The sequence below is a fragment of the Oryx dammah genome, unplaced genomic scaffold, assembly GCF_014754425.2.
Source record: "Oryx dammah isolate SB20612 unplaced genomic scaffold, SCBI_Odam_1.1 HiC_scaffold_29, whole genome shotgun sequence".
In the NCBI taxonomy this organism is placed as follows: domain Eukaryota; kingdom Metazoa; phylum Chordata; class Mammalia; order Artiodactyla; family Bovidae; genus Oryx; species Oryx dammah.
This window is the reverse complement of record NW_024070213.1, coordinates 82,354,592-82,378,989: the sequence shown is the minus strand read 5'-3', so window position 1 is coordinate 82,378,989 and position 24,398 is coordinate 82,354,592. Positions and strand designations below refer to the sequence as shown.

Genomic DNA, 24,398 nt, shown 5'->3' with positions numbered 1-24,398 from the left:
CAGAATACTATATATCTGCTGCATGTAGCCAGATGTCTAAAATATACAGATTGTACACCTGAAACTATCACAACATTGCTAATCAGCTATATTTCAATATGGCAAAACCAACACAGTATTGTAAAGTAAAATTTTAAAAAAAATTAAAAATAAAATAAAAAGTTTAAAAAATAAATACATAAAAATAGAAAAGAATATATGGATAAGAATCTAAGAATACAGGCTTCAGCAGACTATATAGCAATAAACCCAATTTTTAAAAAGCGTACGTATGTGGTAGCACATGCACCGAAAATTCTGAAGGATGTGCCTCAAATTATTACATAAATGTGATTATGTGAGAGAAATGAGAGAATGTGATTACGGAGGTGAGTCTCAGTCCTATTTTTTTTATTTAAAAATTTTATAGTGAGTATGTACTGTTTTAGTAAGCAGAATAAAGCAATAAAGATAAGACACTACCATAAAAAGGAAACCCAAGTTCATCAACCTTTCCCACTGCACCTACTGCATTACAACACAGTCCAAAATCCTTACTTACTCCCACCAGGGCACTGGGTGAGTCGGTGGGCCTCCGACGGGGATCAGCCTCTACTACCTGGCACCTGGCTCTAGCTAAAGTCATGCGTGAGGTGCACACAGATGAACTTAACGTGCTTTTTCCCCCCTTACCTTAGTGACATCTCAACAGTCACTGACATAACTGACCATGTGACCGTGACCTCTTGTGAAGATTCTCTTCCCTTGCTTTCCTTCGCTTGGAGATTCTTACATCTCACTGGTCCCTTCTGTTGGTGCCTCCTCCCTAACTGAACGTTCACTCCTAAAAATATCCAGGGCTCTATCTGAGGCCCATTCCTCTGTAATGTGCCAGTAGCATCTGTTAACACCTCTAGGCCAAAGCTTCCAAGTGCATCACTCTATTTCCGATGTCCTTTTTGAACACCAGGTTTATACATCCAACTGCCTATGTGATGCCTTGACTGAGAAACCTCCCAGGCATCTCAGATGCAGTGTTCATACAGAACTTCTGTTTATACACGCGTGCGAACACACACAGAGCTATTCTTTCTCCATTACTTCTTGTTTCAGTAAATGGCACTACCACCTATTCAGCTCATCCAGTCAGACGCCTGCCTGTCCTCCCGGACTCCCTTCTCCCCCTCATCCCCACAGCCAACATTCACCAGCGTATGGAGCTCTGTGTTTCTTGATGTCTTCCTCTCCCTTCTTACCCTGCTTATCCTCCAGGAGTCCTTATCTGGACTATAGCACTAATCTCCTGACCTGCCAGCAACTTTTGCCCCTCCCAATCCTTTCTCCCTAGAGCAGCAAGAGACCTTTGAAAATACAGTTCTGACCAAGTACTCTTCTACTTTAAACCCCTTAGTGGCTTCCCATTAAGAAGAGATTTTCAAATTTATGACAACAGGCATGTGTTATTTCTGTAATGGGGGAAAATAAGAACAATAATTTTTAAAAGAAGTGTGGTTAAAAAGAGACTGTAAGTACAATGAGAGCAGGGATCATGTCTATTTAATCTGATGCAGACCCTCAGTGCCTAGTCAAGGTCTCTGCATACAACTGACCCTAATAAATACTGCCTGACTGAACACGGAATAAATGAATTAGGTATAGCAGAACTTAGAATGGCCGTAGAGTTGAGGAAGGTATATTTTTGTTTGTTGTGCTTTGTTTTGTAAGATGAAATATATATTCACACGGTATATATTATGTATTCATATACACACACATGTTGATAGGCAAGAGTGAAAGAAAAACACATAGAAGGGAGCACTGATGAAGAGAGAGGGGTTAACCTCAATCAGAGAAGCAAAGATGAGTGTAAACGAAAATTTACATGTACATTCCACACACACACACATATATACAATTATATATGGAAAAGAAAGAAAAGCAGTCGAGAACGTCTCCTGAAGGTTTCCACTTCCTCTCTGGTTTATGGAGATGCTCTACTCAGCATGAGGGGAAAGGGTGTGAATAAGGACATGAAGAAAGCAGTGAGAAGTAGAAATCATATCTGTGATTGATGAGAGCCATTAGGTATAAATGGTTCAGTTTCTTTTCTGCTGGCTTTGCCCTGAACTCTTCCAATGCTCAAGATTGTTTTCCTTTTTGACCTCTTGCTCCTGAGAAACAGTTCCCCAGAGTCTGTACTAGAAACAAGTGTTTCATAATAACCTGGAGGACTTTGATGAAATAATTCCTACACCCCACTCCATGAAGATCCTCTCTTAGCAAGTGGGGCAGGGGTGGCTCTCATTCCTCGAAGGAAGTTTGGTCTCTTGACCCACAAGTCACTGGCCTCATGCACCATATTTTCTCCCTAGTCACTGTACTGACCACTGCTGAGCACACTGGGTTAGCGATCACACCCGTCAGTCAAAACCATACTGACGTGAAATGTCCACTCTGTCTTTCCATCTAACTGAGAAACAGCAACATGGAGCAGAGAGGAAACATAGATGGGCTATTATCTACTCACACATGGCTTGGATGGGAGGGGCACATTTCCTGGTGGGTTACAATCAAGACAGTCATCCCTGCCACAAGATAAAAGGGGAAAAATAGACTTCTTTCTTTATTATCTTTCTTGTCCTCCTGGCTCAAAACTAATACTTTATCTACTTATGAGAACTTGAATCCAAGTATGCTTTGGAGTTGAATTGCTATCGCCTGAAAGTAGCACAGATGGGGAAAAAAAAAATCAGAATTTTTAACCTTTTAACAGTTTCTTGTTCATGAAATATGGGCCGCAATTTTACTTGAGACTTCAAAGATGTCAGAGTTACAGAAACTGACAAATACAAGGAGAAGCTTACATTCTGGATTTTTTCAGCTGGCTGCTGCAATTTTGTTACTAAATCTAGTGCTCAGTTACACATAAGTATCTATTTAGAGATAAAACAAATCTATGGGGACAAAGAGACCTGAGAATTATCTATTTCAATTCCTTGGTCTTTTAGATGAGGAAATAATGATGACAGAGAACGCTCACAGTTAAATGCATGCATGCGTGCTCAGTCGTGTCTATCTCTGCCAGCCCATGGACCTGCTAAGCTTCTCTGTCCATGGGATTTCCCAGGTAAGAATACTGGAGGGGGTTGCCATTTCCTCCTCCAGGGGATCTTCCCTACCCAAGGATCAAACTCACCTCTCCTGAGTCTCCTGCATTGCAGGAGGATTATTTTATCACTTGAGCCATTGTGGCAGACCCAAAATTAAATGGTTTGCAGCAAATCTGGGGATAGACCCCAAGTCTCCTAAATCCCAGCCCAGAGAACATTCCACCACACACCAGCCCCCAACTCTTAACTGCAAGGAAAGAAGTGAATTTGGTGAAACTGGAGATTCAGAGTATATGTAGAAATCTGTTTCACAAGTATGATCAAATGCCTCATTAACAATTATTTAAAGAAGTACTAAACATATGCATTTAGTTCCGTTCTCTCCTCAAATACAAGAACATAAAAGAGATAAAGACAGAGAATAGAACTAGCGAGAGTAACACAATTGTGAAAGATGGAGAGCAAAGAGACAAATGGCAACTGGCTGAATAGACTACAGAAAGCTCAGTCAGTCCCAAACTGGGACCACTTAGAAGCAGCCCCATTTAAATGATAAATCCCTAAGACTCTGAGGGTGGTGGCACCAGCTTCCTCTGGAAATGGTGGTAGAGGTGGGGCAGGGTAACGCCTGAAAGTCTGTTTAAGAAGTTTAAGACCCTCAGTACTCTCCCTCAATCCCTGAAGACAAGTGGTTGTTCAACCTCCCAGGTGCTACCTAGGAGAAGACTAGAAATGTATCTCCTGAAAACAGCCAATAAAGGATCTTTGGACTAGAGGAGTCTAGGCATAGTTGGGAAGGGGATTCCATACTGAAGAGATTACACGAAAAATTACTGCTCAACGGAGAGGCCACCAGCCTTCAACTTGGCTTTCTGACTAGTCATATTTTCACTGGGAATCCGATTAGGCTCATTTTTAAAAAGACATAACTATACTAACAGCAGAATTTCCAAAATAAAACAAACAGCGTAGCTTGGTCCCCATAGAATGAAGCTCCAAACTGCCAAACCCCATTCACTTTCAAAGCTAATCTAAAACAGGAGGTAACAGAAAGACTTTCCAGATATTAAGGTAAGCACATAGCAGAGAAACACCAAAGCAACTTAGAGGAAAGAGAAAGTCACAAAAAGATGAAATCTAAAAATAAAATTAAAGACTCAAGCATCTTCAGAGATCTGAGAAAAGTATATTCATGAAATAAGGACAAGATGTTATTACAGACAGAGAAACAGAGAATGAAAAAGAGCTTACAGACATTAAAACGAAGGCAGATTAAAAATTCAATAGATGGCCTGAAAGAGAATTCAGGAATGTCCAAGAAAGTTGAATAGGATGACAGATGAAACACAGGAAAGATAGAGAGTTTAGGGGCCAAATCAGGACAGCTAATATCAAAATAACAGTGTTCATAGTCAAAGAAAAAAAGAAGTAATTGTGATTTCCAAAATCAAAGGACATTTTCTCCCAGAATTACAGGACATTGTTTTTCCTTTACAGAAAGGACAGAAGTAGGATGTGGGAGAATGGGGTTTCCATAGTAAAAAGCCCAACTGAGTCTCCAGCATATAAAGTGCAGACAGACCTACACCAAGGTACGTGCCTGAGTGGGTGCTTCGTTGTGTCCAACTCTTTGCAACCCCATGGGCTGTAGCCTGCTAGGCTCGTCTGTCCATGGAATTTCCCATGCAAGAATACTGGAGTGGGTTGCTATTTCCTTCTCCAGGGCATCTTTCTGACCCAGGGATTGAACTGGCGTCTTTTGCATTGGCAGGTGGGTTCTTTAATACTGAGCCACCTGTAAGTGCACCCAAGGTACATCATAGTAATTCCCAGAGAAAGAGCTTTCATATGAAGGCTTTTAAGTCAGAATGACAGGAATTTCTCAAATGTAACTGTGGATGGCAGAAACTTCAAAATTCTGAGAACAGGTGATTTCTACCTTAGAATTATAAACTTAGTCAAGCCATCAATTAAATGCCAGTGGAGAACAAAGGCAATGTCGGATCTACAAGTCTCAAAAAGTTACCTTTCACATCCACTTTTTCATAAAAACTGGAGAATGTGCTCCACCAAAATGAAGTCATAAACAAACAAAGAGTAAGTCATAAGTTCCAGAGACTGACAGCTCCAAAACAGTACAGGCAAAAGGAGACCTCAGAAGGGCAGCAGAGGGGAAGCCCTAGCTGTTTTATGACTGAGAAAGCAACTGAGACAGATGAGAGGCTCTGGGAGGAATTTCCCCCAAAGACGAATCTGGTAGATCCTCTATGTTGGCTAATTTAGGGAGAAGATTTACAACTGGGGTAGAGTCTGAGGTTGAATATTCATAAGTCCATAAAAAGTTAAGAGATTGAAAAAGTCAGTATCTGCTGGGCCGTCTTGAGAGGAAAAGTAATCAAACGACATTACAGGGCTCTTCTGTAGGAAGTATCATGAGCTATAACAAACACTGCTTGTTGATCTCACCAAAATTATAATACAAAATTACAATATAACACAGCTAAGAGGGTGGGGGCTGGAAGAGTGTATGAGGAGAGGAGGGGCCAAGGGTAGATGAAGGAAGCTAAATACTGACTTTTTCAGCAATCGATAACTCCTCAAAATAAAATAGATAAGTAACAACACAAACATCTTAATTAAAGATATAGAAGTAATTACTAAAATAATTAGCTAAAGTTGAAAACACGTGCCTCTGGGGAATAGAAAATCAAAGAGGAGATGCTGCTATTTCTCATAACAAATCTTGAAGTATTAATTTTCTAATTATGTAAAATGCTATAAACTAATTATACAAAACTTTGACAAAAAAAAAAAAAGCTTAATTCTTTTCCTTTAAAAAAAGGAGGGGCGGGGGGCGAGAGCTCATGTTAAACATCTCATGACAGACACATATCAACACAAGACTCCATGTTCCAGCACCTACTATGCATCAGTGTTGTGAGAGAGGCAGAAGATGCAACTGCTAATAAAGCAGAAGTCTCTCTTCAGGGAAGTTATATTCCATAATAACAACTAAACAAATCCTTTAAAAGTAACTGATTCTGCTTCAATTCAGTTCAGTTCAGTCGCTCAGTCATGTCCGACTCTTTGCGACCCCATGGATCGCAGCACGCCAGGCCTCCCTGTCCAACACCAACTTCCGGAGTTTACTCAGACTCACGTCCGTCGCGTCCGTGATGCCATCCAGCCATCTCATCCTCTGTCATCCCCTTCTCCTCCTCCCCCCAATCCCTCCCAGCCTCAGAGTCTTTTCCAATGAGTCAACTCTTCGCATGAGGTGGCCAAAGTACTGGAGTTTCAGCTTTAGCATCATTTCTTCCAAAGAAATTCCAGGGTTGATCTCCTTCAGAATGGACTGGTTGGATCTCCTTGCAGTCCAAGGGACTCTCAAGAGTCTTCTCCAACACCACAGTTCAAAAGCACCAATTCTTCGGTGCTCAGCTTTCTTCACAGTCCAACTCTCACATCCATACATGACCAGAGGAAAAACCATAGTCTTGAATAGACGGATCTTAGTCAGCAGAGTAATGTCTCTGCTTTTGAATATGCTATCTAGGTTGGTCATAACTTTTCTTCCAAGCTGCTTAGCGATAAGGAAATACAGTGGTCATGGTAGAGAATAATAGAGAAAATAAGAATTTTTGAGTAGTGCGGTCAGAGGAGGTTCCCTGAGGAGTGATATTTGAGACCTGAAGGATGAGACAGAGTTGGTCATGCAGGACTAAAGAAAGAACACTCAGAAAGAAAGAGCATTCAGGATTGGGGTGGAAGGGGAAGGGGAGGGCAGTCGGGGAAGCAAGCCAAGGGTTCTGAATCGGAAACCTTGTTGTGTTGAAGGATATGATTAAAAGCAGTCAGTGTAACTGAAGACTGAAGGAGTCAAGAGGCTGAGGAATAAAGTGAGGCTGAAGAGGAGGCTGGGGGAGGGCCACACACCCTGACAGGTGAGCAGAGAATGGCATCCCAGTGTTTCTGAGTGCCCTGCCGATCTCTGAGCTGGGAACGGTCTCCTGGAGAAGGGAATAGCAACCCACTCCAGTATTCCTGTCCATGGAAAATCCCATGGACAGTCCATGAAGTCGCAGAGTTGAACATGACTGAAGCCACTAAGCATGCATGCACACGCCATGGCAAGAGGAGACACAACAGACCAGGTGCTAGACACTGTCAGCCGTGAGTCAGGCTGTCGCTGGCACCGACCGCTTCCTAACGATGTCACTTGCTCCACAGATCAGCAGGAAGCACTGGTCCTGAGAAGGGCTTGTGCCCCAAACAGCTCCCATAGGGCAGCCTGAGACCTCACCTCATTGCCCGTGTGGCTCCCTTTCAAGTTGCAGCTTGTGGAGGGCAAGAAGCTTTTCACTAGGCAAATCCAGTGTTGGTGCAAAGACTCACGAAGTAATGCCAGTGAAGGGCCACACTGTGCCAGAGCAGACACAAACCTGTGTGACCTTGGGCACATGTGTAACTTCTTTGAGCCTCCGTTTCCTCACCATATTGTGACAGTGAAACAGGAGGACAAGTCTTTGCTCAAACTATCATACAACTGAACTCATTTCACATGCTAGCAAGATAATGCTCAAAATCCTTTAAGCTAGGCTTCAACAGTATATGAACTGAGAATTTTCAGAAGTACAAGCTGGATTTAGAAAGGGCAGAGGAACTAGAGATCAAATACCAACATCCATCTATGATCAAATCCCAGATCATAGAAAAAGCAAGGGAATTCCAGAAAAACATCTACTTCTGCTTCATTGACTATGTTAAAGTCTTTGGCTGTATAGATCAAAACAAACTGGAAAATTCTTAAAGATGGGAATACCAGACCACCTGACCTGCCTCCTGAGAAACTTGTATGCAGGTCAAGAAGCAACAGTTAGAATTGGACATGGAACAACTGACTGATTCCAAATTGGGAAAGGAGTACATCAAGGCTGTGTACTGTCAGCCTGCTTATTTAACTTCTATGCAGAGTACATAATACAAAATGCTGGGCTGGATGATTCACAAGGTGGACTCAAGACTGCCAGGAGAAATAACAACTGCAGATATGCAGATGATATCATGCTAATGGCAGAAAGTGAAGAGAAACCAAAGAGCTTCTGATGTAGGTAAAAAAAAGAAAGTGAAAAAGCTGGCCTGAACCTCAACAGTCAAAAGATTAAGATCATGGCATCCAGTCCCATCATTCACGTTGCTTGCTAAGTCACTTTAGTTGTGTCTGACTCTTTGGGACCCCACGGACTGTAGCCCACCAGTCCATGGGATTGGACTGTGGATGGGATTCTGTCCTCTGTCCATGGGATTCTCCAAGCAAGAATACTGGAGTGGGTTGCCATGACCTCCTCCAGGGTATCTTCCTGACTCAGGGATCGAACTCACATCTCTTATGTCTCCTGCATTGGCAGACAGGTTCTTTACCACTGAGCCACCAGGGGAAGCCCTTTGGTCTCATCACTTCATGGCAAATAGATGGGAAAAAGTGGAAGCGGTGACAGATTTATTTTCTTGGGCTCCAAAATCACTGCAGACAGTGACTACAGTCACAAAATAAAAAGCACCTGTTCCTTGGAAGAAAAGCTATGATAAACCCAGAGAGCATATTAAAAAGCACAGACATCATTTGGCTGACAAAGGTACATATAGTCAAAGCGATGGTTTTTCCAGTAGTCATGTACAGATGTGTGAGTTGGACCACAAAGAAGGCTGAGCACTGAAAAATTGATGCTTTCATACTGTGGTGCTGAAGAAGACTCCTGAGAGTGCCTTGGACAGCAAGGAGATTAAACCAATCATTCCTAAAGGTAATCAACCCTGAAAATTCATTGGAAGGACTGATGCTGAAGCTGAAGCTCCAGTACTTTGGCCACCTGATACCAAGAGCCATCTCACTGAAAAAGACCCTGATTCTGGGAAAGACCGTGAGCAAGAGGAGAAGGGATGGCAGAGGACGAGATGGTTAGATAGCATCACTGACTCGGACTCCAGGAGATAGTGAAGGACAGGGAAGCCTGGTGTGCTACAGTCAGTGCAGCTGCAAAGAGTCGGACATGACTTACCAACTGAACAACAACAAAGGTGTTGGAGCAAAGGAGGACAATGGAGTAGAAACCCAGGATGATACCCAAGTTTCTGACTTTTTGCACATGGGGAGGATGATGCTATCAAAATGGGATGTGGAAAGGCAGGTTCAGGGAGATAGGCTCTGGAAGTGAATCAAGAGTTCTCCTTGAGCATGAGGCATCCGAAAGTGTCCAGGAAGCAGTCATATGTGGGGCCTGGAGGTCAGAAGAGGTCAGTACTGGACACATACGTACAATGGGGAGTCATCAGCTAATTGATGAAATGTAAAGCCCTGGGACAGAGAAGGCAATGGCACCCCACTCCAGTATTCTTGCCTGGAAAATCCCATGGATGGAGGCGCCTGGTAGGCTGCAGTCCATGGGGTCACTGAGAATTGGACACAACTCAGTGACTTCACTTTCACTTTTCACTTTCATGCATTGGAGAAGGAAATGGCAACCCACTCCAGTGTTCTTGCCTGGAGAATCCCAGGGACAGCAGAGCCTGGTGGGCTGCCGTCTCTGGGGTCGCACAGAGTCAGACACGACTGAAGCAACTTAGCAAAGCCCTGGGAACCAATAAGCATGCAGAGTGAGAAGCAGGCCTAAGGCACAACTTGAAGAATTCTCCACATTCGGAGGTCCCCCAAAGGAGATGCCAGCAAAGGATCAACAAATGGCTAGTAGGTAGAAGGGAATTTCAAGAACAGAATGGAAAATTGTGCTGAAAGCTACTCAGAGATCTAGTAAGACAGGATGGGAATGTACTTATAGGAGGCAGAGACACACAGAACTTGAATGACCCTGAGAAACCACACAAGAGTGATTAGAAAAGGTATTAGACCATCAAGAGTAAAGATAACATGAGTGATAAAGAGCAATAGTGTATCTAGACATTTTAGAAATTCTAAAAGGGTACAGAGAAAATGGGGGGAGAGACAGACAGGGATATTAGAGTCTAAGAAGATATCTGGCTCTTTAATTTTTAATATAGGGGTACCAAAGAACTAGGGGGCTTCCCAGGGGGCTCAGCAGTAAAGAATCCACCTGACAATACTGGAGATGCCAGAGATGCAAGTTTAATCCCTGGGTCAGGAAGATTTTCTGCAGTAGGAAATGGCAACCCACTCCAGTATTCTTGCCCGGAGAATCCCATGGACAGAGGAACCTGGAGGCGACAGTCCATAGGGTCACAGAGTCAGACATGACTGTCATGACTGAGCACACACACCAGAGCATTAATTCGCTATTCCTTCAGTGGTTCAGAAAATGTGTATTAAGCACCAGAACATCATCCTTAGGGAGCTTTCACTATGCCAGAGGACAGAGGCAATAAACAAATACCCATTCGCATATTTCGGGGTGGGGAGAAATGCTTTGAAAACAAGTAAAGCATGTGAAGGGGACACAGAGTAACAGTGATATTTCAAATGAGTCAGAGGGCCAGCTAGGAGTGGGTGGCTTTGAGAGAGAACTAAATGAAGTGCAAGAAAAGGAATTCTAGACAGGAGGGGGTTGGGAGGTGAGAGGGGATGAGGACAGTGTTCTGGGGTAGGGCTAGGACGTGCAGCTTGTCAGTGAACAGAGAGAGTCTGGTGTGTCTAGGGCACTTAAAGAGACAGGCCAGGCAGGAAGAGACAGAGTGGGAGCAGGGGCCTTAAGTACAACATGGCTGAGAGTTCGAACTGTATACTACTTGGAGGGAATCCACTGAAGATCTTATAAAAGTCTCACACAGAAGGGTCGCTGTGACTGTTGTCTGAAGTTGGAGCAAAAGGTACACAGCTGAGGCTCACTTAGGCAGTGGCTGCAGAGTTCCCACAAGATTTGGTGGTAGTCTGCACTTGGATTTAGGAGTGTGGCTGGGAGGTTAGGGGCACTTGTATTTGGAATGGATGCTAATGGCTCACAGATGAGATGAGAGAGAAACGCAGGGATCAAAGACGACTTCAGTTTCGTGGCTGGGCGACTGAGATGAGAAACAACAGGCGTGCAGGGTTAGAAAAGAAATCAAGAACTCGGTTTTGGACGTGTCAAAATTGAGATGTCTGTTAGACAAACAAGTAAAGAGGTAAACAGGCAAAGCAAGAGAGAGATAGGAATTGAAGATAAGTCTGTGAAGTCATCAACATGTCAATTTAAGGTAGTTGAGGCCCCGAAAGTGAAGATCACAGAGGAGTAAGTTAAGATGGGGAATAAGACAGAGAACAGAGCCCTCGGGGCTGCAAAGTTTAAGGACCAGGAATGGGGAAAGATAGATCCAGCAGAAGAAACAGAAGAATCGAGGGAGTTGTGAGCAGAATCAAGATGGAGGAGCATCACGGAAGCCAAGGAAAGAAAGAATTTCAGGAAGGAGGGAGTGGTCAGCCAAGCCCAGGGCTGCTGAGATAAGCACGAGCTCCCGCAGAAAGTGCAGTGGCCTCTGTGCCTCATGAAGGATGCTCTGAGATAACATTCCTGGAATAGGGACACTTTCTGAGCACTAACTGTATCAAAGTTGTAAGCAGATACACAGCAATCAAGCTGTTACTGTTCTTGTCTTACTGACAAGGAAACTAAGGCACAGAGGTCAGGTCTCTTGCCCACCATCACACAGCATATAGTAGAGGCAGGCTTCTCCAGCTCAGGAACTGCAGGGCAAAGCATAAACTATCAATCATTTTGCTTTGCTGCCTCCCTCAAACCAAAGGCATGATGTCTGAGCGAGATTACAAAATTCTGACACTGTATGTCTTGTGGCTAAAAATAGCCACTGCTGACCATTTCTTTCCTCCCTTCAAAATCATGACAATGAATACACTGAAACTCTTGAGGGTCACTACAATAACGACATGTCATTTTAAAATCAGAACTTTATAAGACATTGTGAGGACATGCTTTTAACTGTGTCATATAAGTCTGTAAATGTTAACTTACTGGTGTTTAATAACAACTCTAAGGGAAACTAAGGCCAGCCTTCTTCCACCAGCACAGCAAATGCTCAGAGTTAATAACCAGGCTCTTTTGGAGATATCTTCATTCTCATGAAAGGCCGTGTTAAGGAAAAAGTACTAGGACTCTGGAATCAAGACAGACAGGATTCAGATTCTGGCTCTGCTCCCTAGTGGAGAGGTGAGTACAGACCTCTTCACATGCAAAAATCAATGTGAATAATTCCTAATTTGCTGAGCAGTCATATTTGATGGCACAATATGGGTGAAAACATAGTGTATTAGATATTTAGTAGACTCTTCCTTTCCCTCCTTCCCCTTGGATGTACTCCTGAGCCTTCAAAATTGGTGAGACAGAAGTTGGTTTCTTAGCAAAAACCTTTATTGGTTTAATTTTTCATCCAAGTAGCAGCAAAGAAGAGCCTGGAAAAAGTGGTTCTTTAAAATTTCAAAGAAATTTAAAATGGTTCTTTAAAATTTCTTACCTTAAAAAGTTACACAAATGTTGACTTTTATTCCACAATATAATGAAATTATAATATAAAATGCTGTATATTTACCTCCAGCTAAGTAACTTAGCTTTCTCCAGAAAATTTTAAGGACATTAGTTTGAGGAAGATTTCCCAACGAACAGTGGGAAGAAGCTTCACTTATACTCTACCACACTGCTGCTTACATGGAGTATGAAAACTCTGAACCTATGAAATCTTAGTAAGACTTCAGAAAGACTTCATACACGTGGGTCATTACTGGCTACTGACTGCAACCTCTTTACATCCATCTTAACATCTACCCAACAATGTAGCCCAGTTGGTAGACCTGACTCCAAAAACTTTTAACTTTGAATTCTCCAAATGAGAAAAACAGCAACTTTCTGCTACCCTGAGTGGAGCCTCCAGGCCACCTGTAAGGTAAAGAGATACTGACTATATTCTAAGACAAATTTCTGTAATGGCTATAATAGTAAACATAAATAATGAAAATCTGGAACCAATTTTCAAATAACAAGGTAACAGGATAAACATGACCTTAAGCAAACTGAGATGACAGAAGAGTGATACTTTTTCATTGTTATTTTCATTTTTTATTTTTCAGGTACATATATATATATATATGTTCAGGTATTTTCACTATGGTTTATTATAAGATATTAAATATAGTTCCATTGATTTTTATGTCCATTTCTGTGCTAATACCATTCTGTTTTGATTATTATAGCTTTGTAGCACTGTCTAACGTCTGGAAGGGTTATGCCTCCAGTTGTGTTTTTCTTCAGTACTGCTTTGGCAACTCTGGTTTTTTTGTGGCTCAATATATTTTAGAATTATTCATTCTAGTTCTGTGAAAAATGTCCTGGGAATTTTGACAGAGGTCACATTAAATCTCTAGAGTGCTATAGGTATTAAGAGCATTTTAACAATGTTATATCCTCTTCCAATCCAAGAGCATGGTATTCCCCTCATTTCTTTGAATCACCTTCAGTGTCCTTTATCAATCTTTTGTAGTTTGCAGCATAGAGGTCTTTCGACTTCTTTGTTTACACCTAGATTCTTCTCTCTGTGTGAATATGTATGTGTTTGGTGCAATTATAAATGAGATCTTTACTTTTGCTTTCTGATATTTCATTGTAGGGCAAAGAAATGCTACAGGTTTCTATATATTAATTTTGGATCCTGTTACCTTGTTTAATTTATCAGTTCTAATAGTTTCCATGTGGCATATTTAGGCTTCTCTATAAAATACCATGTTATCTGCAAATAATGATAATTTTACCTCTCCATTCTCAATTTGGATACTTTTATTTCTTTTGCTTGTCTGATTGCTGTGGCTAGGACTTCCAATACTATGTTGAATAGAAATGGTGAGAGTGGTTATCTTTGCCTTATTCATGAATTTGGTAAAAAAAAAAAAAGCTTTCAGCTTTCACCTTAAGTATTATGTTCGTTGTGGGTTTGTAATAAATGGCTTTTATTATGTTGAGAAATGTTCCCTCTATACCCACTTTGGTGAGAGATTTTTATCATGAATGGATGTTGAATTTTACAAAAAAATTTTTGGCCTCTACTGAGATGATGATATGATTTTTGTCTTTTCTTTTGTTGATGTGGTATATCACATTGATTTGTGTATGCTGAACCATCCTTGCTACCTTGGAATGAATCCAACTTGATTATGGTGTATGATAGTTTTTTTTTTGTTGTTGTTGTTGTTGGATTTGGTTTGGTAATATTTTGTTGAGAATTTTCTCATCTATATTCAAAGGTATTTACCTGTCATCATTTTCTTTTTTCATGGAATCTTTGTATGGTTTTGGTATAAGGGTGATGGTGGCTTCACAGATGAATTTGGGAGTATTCCCTTCTCCTTAATCTTCTGGAATAGTTTAAGAAGGACTTCTTTATATGTCTGGTAGAATTCCCCAGTGAAGCATTCTGGTCTTGAGTTTTGTTTGTAGGGAGCTTTATTATTACTATTATTATTATAGATTCTATTTCACTTTTAGTGATTTGTCTGTTCAAAGTATCTTTTTTCTTGATTCAGTTTCGACAGGGTATATATTTCTAGAAACTCATTCACTTCTTCTAGGTTGCCAAATTGTTCACAGCATTTTCTTCTGATTTTTTGTATTTTGGTGGTATCAGCTGTCTTTCCCAGTGAGTCAGTTCTTCACATGAGGTGGCCAAAGCATTGGAGCTTCGGTTTCAGCATCAGTCCTTTCAATGAATACTCAAGATTGACTTCCTTTCAGATTGACTGGTTTCATCTCTGTGTAGTCCAATGGACTCTCAAGAGCCTTCTCCAATACCACAGCTCAAAAGCATCAATTCTTTGGCACTCACACTTCTTTATGGTCCAACTCTCACATCCACACATTACTGGAAAAACCATAACTTTGACTATACAGACCTTGTCAGTAAAGTAATGTCTCTGCTTTTGAATATGCTGTCTAGGTTGGTCATAGCTTTTCTTCCAAGGAGCAAGCATCTTTTAATTCATGGCTGCAGTCACCATCTGCAGTGATTTTGGAGCCCAAGAAAATAAAGTGTCACTGTTTCCATTGTTTCCTCATCTATTTGCCATGAAGTGATGGGACCAGATGCCATGATCTTCGTTTTCTGAATGTTGAGCTTTAAGGCAACTTTTTCACTATCCTCTTTCACTTTCATCAAGAGACTCTTTAGTTCCTCTCTGCTTTCTGCCATAAGGGTGGTATCATCTGCATATCTGAGGTTATTGATATTTCTCCTGGAAATCTTGATTCCAGCTTGGGCTTCATCCAGCCTGGCATTTTGCATGATGTACTCTGCATATAAGTTAAATAAGCAGGGTGACCATATACAGCCTTGACGTACTCCTTTCCCAGTTTGGAGCCCGTCTGTTGTTCCATGTCTGGTTCTAACTCTTGAACTGCTTCTGCTACACCCTACAGATTTTTGTAAGGTTGTGTTTTCATTGTCACTGAACTTGAAGAATTTTCTGATGTTTTCTTTAACTTCACCATTGATCCACTGGTTTTACTGAAAAATGTTGTTTAGTCTTGATGCATTTTGTTTTCCTGTTTTTCTTTCTGTGGTTGATTTCTAGTTCCATTCCATTGTGCTCAGAAATGTTTGAAATAATTTCTATCCCCTTAAATTTGTTGAGGCTTGTTTGGTGTCCTAATTTGTGGTCACTCCTAGAGAATGTTTCAGGCGCACTTGAAAAGAATGTGTATTCAGTATTTTTTGGATGTAGTGTCCTGTATATTAAGTTAAATTATGTCATTTGATATCTCCGTTGACTTATTAATTTTGTCTGGTTGATCTGTCCAGTGATGTCAGAGTGGTATTAAAGTCTCCAACTCTAACTGTATTTCTGTCAATTTCTCCCCTCTATGTCTGTTAGTATTTGTTTTACATATTTAGGTGCTTCTATGTGCTCTGCTTAAGTCACTCAGTTGTTTCCGACTCTTTATGACCCCATGGACTGTAGCCCATGAGGCTCCTCTGTCCATGGGGATTCTCCAGGCAAGAATCCTGGAGTGGACTGCCATCACTCTTCCAGGGGATCTTCCCAACCCAGGGATTGAATCTACATCTCCTACACTACAGGCAGATTCTTTACCATCTGAGCCACCAGGGAAGCCTAAGAATACTGGAGTGGGTAATCTATGCCTTCTCCAGGGGAACATCCCAACCCAGGAATTGAACTGGGGTCTCCTGCAATGGAGGCAGATTCTGTACCACCTGAGCTACCAGGGAAGCCCAGGTGTTTCTAAACTGGGTGTACATATGTTAATGAATGTAAAATTCTCTTCTTGTATTAATCCTTATCATTATGTGGTGTCTTTTTTTGGTCTTTCTTTTTAAATTATTTATTTTAATTAGCGGCTAATTACTTTACAATATTGTGCTGGTTTTTGCCATACATTGACATGAATCAGTCACAGGTATAAATGTATCCCCCCCATCCCATTTTTGTCTTTCTTTATGGACTTTGCTTTGAAGCCTACTTTGTCTGATATGAGTATTGCTAACCCTATTTTCCTGCAGATTCTATTTGCATGAAATATCTTTTTCCATCCCCCCACTTTCAATCTATGTGTGTCTCTCAGCCTAAAATGAGTCCCTCATAGGCAGTATATTGTAGGTTCTTGTGTTTTTTTTTTTTTTAATTCAATATGTAACTCTATGTCTTTTGTTCAGAGCATTTCATCCAAAGACATTTGAAGTAATTCTTGATTGCCATTTTAAACTTTATTTTCTAGTTAACTTTGTAAATTGCCATTTTAAACCTTATTTTCTAGTTAACTTTGTAATTCTTCTTGTTCATTTCATCTTTTTGTTTGTCCTTTTGTGATTTGATGGTTTCCTCCTGAATTATTCTTGAGTTCCTTTGTTATTTATTTTTGTAAATCTACTATATAATTTTGATTTGTGGTTACCCTGGTTTTTAAGTGTGGTGATCTGTAACTATAATGACTGGCTTTAGACTATTAGTCATACAAGTTCAAACACTTTCTAAAAGATATTTTTTTTACTCCCCTCCCTCCACATTTTGTGATTTTGAGGTCCTATTTGACATCTTATCTTTTCTATTAATTGTAGTTATAACTACTTTCACACACACACACACAAAATTCTGATTTTTCTTTTTAATCTATGTCCTGGCTTAGCTAAATGATCTTCAATCATTTTATATATTTGCCTTTCCTATTATGATTTTTCCCTTTCCTATAGACTCTTGCCTCTTTTCTATGCAGGAGATGCTGGAGAATTGGGTTTGATCCCTGGATCAGGAAGATCCCCTGGAGGAGAAAATGGCAACCAGCTCCAGTATTCTTGCCAGGAAAATCCCATGGACAGAGGAGCCTGGCAGGCTATAGTCCATGGGGTTGCAAAGAATCAGACATGACTGAGGGACTGAGTACATCCATTCCTGCGTAGGGTGTTCAATATTTTTGGTGCTGGGGCTATTTCTGGTAGAAATGCCTGCCACATCTTTCCTCAGAGTGTGCTGGGCATTATCCCCTTGATAGGGGGTGTGACTGACATTCTGGTATCCAGTTCCTGCACTGGGTGTTGGGCAGTGCCTCCTCTTTGCTCCACAGTTGTCGCAGCCCTCTCAGTTGTGAGGTCTGCTCCACAGCTGTTGGAGCAGAAATCCTGAGGGTCAGGTTCAATACAGCTCCATTGTCCTTAAATATATAATTTGCCCTAAGGAGGTGAGCTCTGAAGCAAGTGAGACCAATGTAGGCACAGTGAACCTATGTGCTTCCCATGCAGGCATCCAAGATTTTGCCCAAATTAGCCCAAGGTCACACTCCGTTCTCTGGTATATTCATCTCAGACCTAGTGCTAAGCTGGTGGAGGGTCCGGAGCACTGTGGCTCCAAAAACTAAGGTGACTGAACTGTGGCCTGGGACCTACGTTGCCTCTGTGTCAGGTCTCTTCCTAGACCTGTCCACCCGAGATCTAGCTCCAAGCTTTGGTGTGAGGTGGGTGAAACACCCCTACTGAGGAGGAAACTGCTACACACTCCCGCCTGGGACTGTCCACCGAGGACATGGGATTCTGTGATGCCATCAGCCATGTCACATGCACATGAAAAAAGTCCACTGCTGTTCCAACCTGCCCCCACTCTCGGACGGCTAATATGCTCAGATTTCAGCCCTAACCCCACCCTGTACATGCTTACAAAAGCATAAATCACCAGAGCCAAGCCCTGCTATGAGGTAGCTATCAGTAACAATGGAGCTCCCCTGGAGGACCCATATCCTGCCCTACTCACACTAACAATGGACCACACTTCCAGTCCTCCAGGCTGTCACCATGAAGCTAGACCAAGTCTTCTCCCAGGGTCCCTTCGCTGGAGTTTTAGGACTTTCACTTTTCACTTTCATTCATTGGAGAAGGAAATGGCAACCCACTCCAGTGTTCTTGCCTGGAGAATCCCAGGGACTGGGGAGCCTGGTGGGCTGCCGTCTATGGTATCGCACAGAGTCAGACACGACCAAAGTGACTTAGCAGCAGCAGCAGCACATACTAGCTGCCCCACCTAGCATGCATTTCAGGCTTGGAAATGCACCGAGGTGGCAGTCCTCAGCGTCAGTGCTGGACTCACTCTGTCCTGACTACTAGCAAGCCAGCACGTGCATGTTCCTCAAGAGCAGAGTCCAGGCCCCTCCAGCTCCCTATCCGTCCTGGCAGGTGTCCCAGCAGACACAGGAGTTTCACAAAGCAACCTGCCTCGGCAGACACTCTCTCCTTTATAGATCCCTGCCAGGGGAGCTGGTCTCATTATTTTCAGTCCTACTCAGTTCCACGGGGATCTTTCTTGAGCAGCTCTGTCCATTTAAGAGATCTTTTCCGAGGGTCTGGTTGTTTTTTTGTGAGAATTATTCTATTTGTAGATATAATTTTTTTCTATGCTTATGTGAGGAGTGAGTTTTGTATCCTTCTATGCTGCCATCTTGATCTCCCCAGTAGTCTTTTAATCAGTTGAACAGACTTTAAAATACTAACCCAGAGAAGGATTTAATTCAGCTATGCTAATGGATGTGGTTAATCAGTTACATACACAACATGATAAAGGAAATTTAAAAAAAAACATTTTTATTAAAGAGTATTATTTTCAATTTGTCTTATGGTAACGCTAGGTGCTCCCTTTCATTGATGCTACACACACTTGTGTGTAGGGCTTCCCTTGTAGCTCAATCAGTAAAGAATCTGCCTGCAGTGCAGGAGACCCAGGTTCGATTCCTGGGTTGAGAAGATCCCCTGGAGAAGGAAATGGCAACCCACTCCAGTATTCTTGCCTGGAGAATCCCATGGACAGAGAAGCCTGGTAGGTTCCTTGTCCATGGGGGTCGCAAGAGTCGGACATGACTTAGCAACTACACCACCACCACCACACACACTTATAAGTATGTTATTTGGAAGTCCCTAGGTGTTATACACATGCTTTACCCTGAGCAACAGGTAAAGTCATAAAATTCTTGCTTTCATTACTTTGTCATCAAAATCTCCTTGATAAAGTCTCCCCCTCCCAACTCTCTCTCTTGCAAGGCAAAGGTGGGCAGTCTTTGTGTTTGAGATCCTGACCCACAGCAGAGTGGGCGGTTGGAGAGGAAACAATAACATTTGCTCTAACAACTCATGAGGGCTAACTGGCAAATAAAGAGTTAGGGAATTTCAATTCACCAAATATTGCCCTCAGACTGTCAGCTCTAGAAGGACAAGGCCGCTGTCTTTCTTGTCCTTTCGTCAACTTGCTAGCGTGTGAAGACACTACTGAGCATGCACTTCTTCATCCTATGCCAGCAAATTACCAAAAGGACAAGAAAGACATGGATCTTGTCCTTCTAGAGCTGACAGTCTGAGGGGAATGGTAAGGAGAGTGCTGTTAAATGTAAAGGATGGACATCTTACCCAGGCTGGATGGGAGAGTGGGAGGTGCCATTAAAGGCCTCTTGGAGGCAGGAACATCACCTAAAGAATGAGGAGGCATCAATAAATACAACAAACAAATATGCCTGGGCCAGCCTAGGCAGCAGACAAACCAGTCAAAGGCATCAGACCTGGATTCCCAGACCTGCGTGCACAGCAACCAGGATCCGACCTTGAGCAAGCCATCTGACCTTTCCAGTTCTCCTTTTCCTCATCTATGATATGGAATGGTTAGATTGTGTCAGTTGACTTTAACCCTTGCAGTGCATCAGAAATCGTCTGGGAGCTTTCTAAAAATCCTGGATCCTGGATCCCCCACAAAATGTGGTTTTAATTGGTGGGGCAGTAGGTTTTTTTTTTTTTTTGCAACAGCTTTCCAGGTGATCCTTACCTGCAGTCTGGGCTGAGAACCCCTGGGTGAGATGAGCCCTCAAGCCTGCGGTGCTCAACCCTTAGTGCACCATCACATCCTCCCAGTGTAGCCTGCATTCCCAGAAATTACACAAGACTCTCTGGGGTGGGACCCTGGCATCAGCATTTTTGAAGATTTCCAGGCTGATTCCCTGGTGCAGCTCAGGTTGAGAACCACTGTTCTAGGCCCTCTCACAACTTCAGTTTCCGATATGGCCAATGAAAGATGGGAAAGGGAAGGACAGAAAAGCCCATTTCTCCCATAAGAATGAGAATTTTTGTGTCAAATTAAAAAAAGAACTGAGTGGCAAAAGCTACCCATAGATTTTATACAGAGTTGTACCCCACAGTAAGGTTGATTTTTGGATATATGTATAATTCATGTTGATGCATGACAGGTAGAAAACGTCCATCCCAAAATGCTCTCGGTTCTAAATTCAAAATTCCATGAACTGCGTCTATAAAATGACTCCATGGTGTGTTCTCTGCAATACTCTGAATCTGATTTGCATGGTTGACTGTAATATGAACATTACATTCCCTACCCCCAAGGTTACTTAAATCCACTTATTAGGCAATGCTGAACTAAACAAACAGTAATTAGAAACACTCCAGACTACCTTTTAAATCTGTTGCTAAATTATATTTTGCCTGCACCAAGCTCATACACACAGCATGTCTACAAGCGTCATGAAACCAAAGTCTCAGAAATATTTACATTAATAAGAGGATAAGGTACCTCTGGGACCTCACATGAAATTCTTCAGGGATGTAAGGGCTGCTTCAGATGAAGGCTGTTCATTACTGTTATTTCCCACATCTGGGTAAATAAAGCACTGCCCACATGTGGTTAGAAATCCCAGGAGAAAATGAACTCTCTGGAGGTCTGGAAATGAAGAACACCTCTGATAGACCGCCTCATTTCCTGAAATGAGTTAGAAATGAAAGTAATTCTTCAGAAAAGAACATCTGCATGGTGGCACAGCTTATAAAATAACACCAGATGATACCTGTGGCTAAGAGGCTGGGTCTGGGGACTAAGAGAGGGCCTAGAGAACAGGGCTGGGGCCCCTGCTCTGCACTTAATCTTGGAACTGCTGCTGTTAGCTTGGAGGGTCTGCAAATCCAATGAGCGGCTGGGCATCCTGGTCTCAGCTCTAAATCTTGATTAGCAGTAAGACTGTTCACATTCCATTAGAAAGCTGGCCCCTCTCCAAAGGGTCAGAGCAGCCAGAAAGGATTCATGTGTCATTGTGGACACGGAAACAGCAATTCTTGCACGAAAAATGGTTTTGCTTAACTAGAAATAGCCTAAGGCTGTTGAGTTGGGAGAGCCTTTCCCCCTGAGGAGGAAGGACCACTGGACAAAGATGACCTAAGGCTGCCCAGGGAAGGTCCTCCCTTCACATTATGCAGGAAGAAGAGGTACTAGCATAGGGTCAGAGACTGGAGGGTGAGAAAGACACTCACCTTTCACAACAACAATCCCAATAAGAACCAAGAAACAGAAAGGTGATAAACACTGGCTGTTGTCACCAAAATCAGGTGCCAGTTATTTTTATTAGGTGACCTGTTACTATTCTTTCCAAGATGGGTATTTAAAAGAACTCCATTGTTTATAACGGCGGGCGGGGGTTGGGGGGGGGAGGCGTGATGGCTGGGGAGGTTGGAAACAACCTGAGTGCCTATTAATAAATGACTAGTTAAATTAAAATCTGGTACGCACACAACGAAATATTGGATAGCCATTTAAAAGAAGGCGAATTCAGAGGATGTGCCGACATAATATGTACTCTGGATGATACATTAGGGCCCGAGAAAAAAATGCTCCTGGACTCCGTATAGTAAACACGTATTGGTGTAAATGTTTTTAAAGAAGCTGCCTTATAGTAGGAAGAGGGGGCAAGGAGTGTGTCATTCTTCCTTTTATAACCTCAATACAGTCTGAGTTATCTTTTCATGTGCCTACCACCTCACTGCTTTTAAATAACAGGCATTAACAAGGAAGGCTATTTTTGGTTTTCTGTTTGTACTAGTCTCTAAGTAATTTAAAACAAATGAATGCTATTTTAAATAGGTATCATGGGCTGAACTGTGTCTCCTCAAAATTCATCTGTAGAAGCTCTAATTCCTGATACCTCAGAATGTGACTCTATTTGGAAACAGGCCTCTAAAGAGAAGATAAAGTTACAATGACATTGTTAGAGTGGGCCCTAGTCCAATCTGATCGGTGTCCTTAAAAAAAGAGGAAATATGGATACGGAAAGACCTCGGGGGTGTTCACACACAGAGGAAGGACCATGTGAGGACACAGTGACAAGGTGAGGTCTGCAGGCCAAGGAGAGAGGCCCCAGAAGAAACCAAATCTGCTGACACCCTGACCATGGACTTCACAGGCTACAGAACTGTGAGAAAATAAATGCTAGTGCTCAACCCTCCCAGTCTGGCATTTTGTAGGGAAGTCCTAGTACACCAACACAGTACAAGCAGACCTTATTTTATTGCACTTCATTTACTGCACTTTGCAGATAACTGCCTTTTTTTTTTTTTTTTTAAACAAATTGAAGGTCTGGGGGAATCCTGTATCAAGCAAGTTTATTGGTACCATTTTTCCAAAACAGCATTTGGTACTTCATGTCTCTGGGTCACATTTTGCTAATTCTCACAGCATTTCAGACTTTTTCACTGTTGTTATATTTGTTACAGCAATCTGGGATCAGTGATCTTTGACATTATTATTGTAATTGTTTTGGGGTGCCATGAACTGCACCTACATAAGACAACAAATAATACATATTGTGTATGTTCTGTTCCATTGACCAGCTGTTCCCTATCGTGCTCCTTTGCCCTGGGTCTCCCTATTCCCTGAGATACTTACCACAATATTGAAACTAGGCTAATTAATAACCCTACAAGGGCCTCTTAAGTATTCAAGTGAAAGGAAGAGTCAAGGGATGTGGCAAACTCCATTGTTGGGTTATTTTAAGAAACTGCCACAGAAACCACCACCCTAATCAAAAGCAACCACCTTCCATCAGCAAAAAGATGCTAACTTTCTGATAATGAAAGTCAGATGGCTTTCTGACTTTCAGGTAATGGTTGGTATTTTAAAATAGTTTTAAATGAAGTTATACAAATTGTTTATATGAAATAATGCTATTATATACTTAATAGACTACAGAATAGTGTAAACTTTTATATGCAATGGGAAATCAAAAAATTTTGACTTGCCTTTTCACAGTATTCACTTTACTGCGATGTTTGCTTTGCTGCACTCTTTGCTTCAACATGGTGGTCTGGAATCACGCCCACAATATCTCCCAAGAATACTAGTATATACACAAACAGATGGATGCAATTCAAACTTGCATAACATGGAGAGAGGTACTCACAAGTCTTCAGAGGTCAAAACCTCACCATATCTGCAATGATGTAGATGGCCTCATCTGACATGTGAAGAAATTGAGGCTCATTGTGCTTCTGACTAAAACAGGGTGACCCCATTTAGTGACTTGAGCCAGGACTAGAACAGGGTTTCCCCCTCAGTCAGGACTCAGTCCGGACTCAGTCCATTCATGTCATTTATCTTTTATGATATTTTTAACAAGTCCCATAACTCAAAGTTCAAGATATTTTATTAGTGTCTTTCAAAGGCTTAGCTTATATTCAAAAGGCTTTCTTCTTGTGCTGATAACTAATGGAGAAGAAGGTATAACGATAATACTATTAATCAATTTTAAAAATAAAAGATTTGGTATCTGGGTTTCTTAAAAAATAGTCCAGAGAAACAGCCATATGATATATTTATGCACCCATCTGATTTTTTATACTTTAATACATCTGGTCTCAGGTCACAATGCAATATATTTTATTAAAAGTATGATAATCCAAGGCTAAAGTTTATGAAATTTTATATTTTTATAATTAATCAATCTTTCCTTTAAAAAGTAGAGTTTAGTAATCAAAGATAAACTGAAA

The 24,398-nt window shown here is 41.7% G+C and overlaps 1 protein-coding gene across 1 annotated transcript in view; it reads right to left on the bottom strand.

The window, feature by feature from the left end:
* The window catches only part of LOC120857920 (anoctamin-6-like), a 177,128-nt gene extending 155,135 nt beyond the window's left edge, over positions 1-21,993 (bottom strand). The window contains exon 1 of the mRNA XM_040233814.1: positions 19,992-21,993. Within this exon, the coding sequence (XP_040089748.1) occupies positions 19,992-20,070 (79 nt within the window). The 5' untranslated portion in view covers positions 20,071-21,993. The remainder of the gene's footprint in view (positions 1-19,991) is intronic.
* Positions 21,994-24,398: the final 2,405 nt, after the last annotated feature.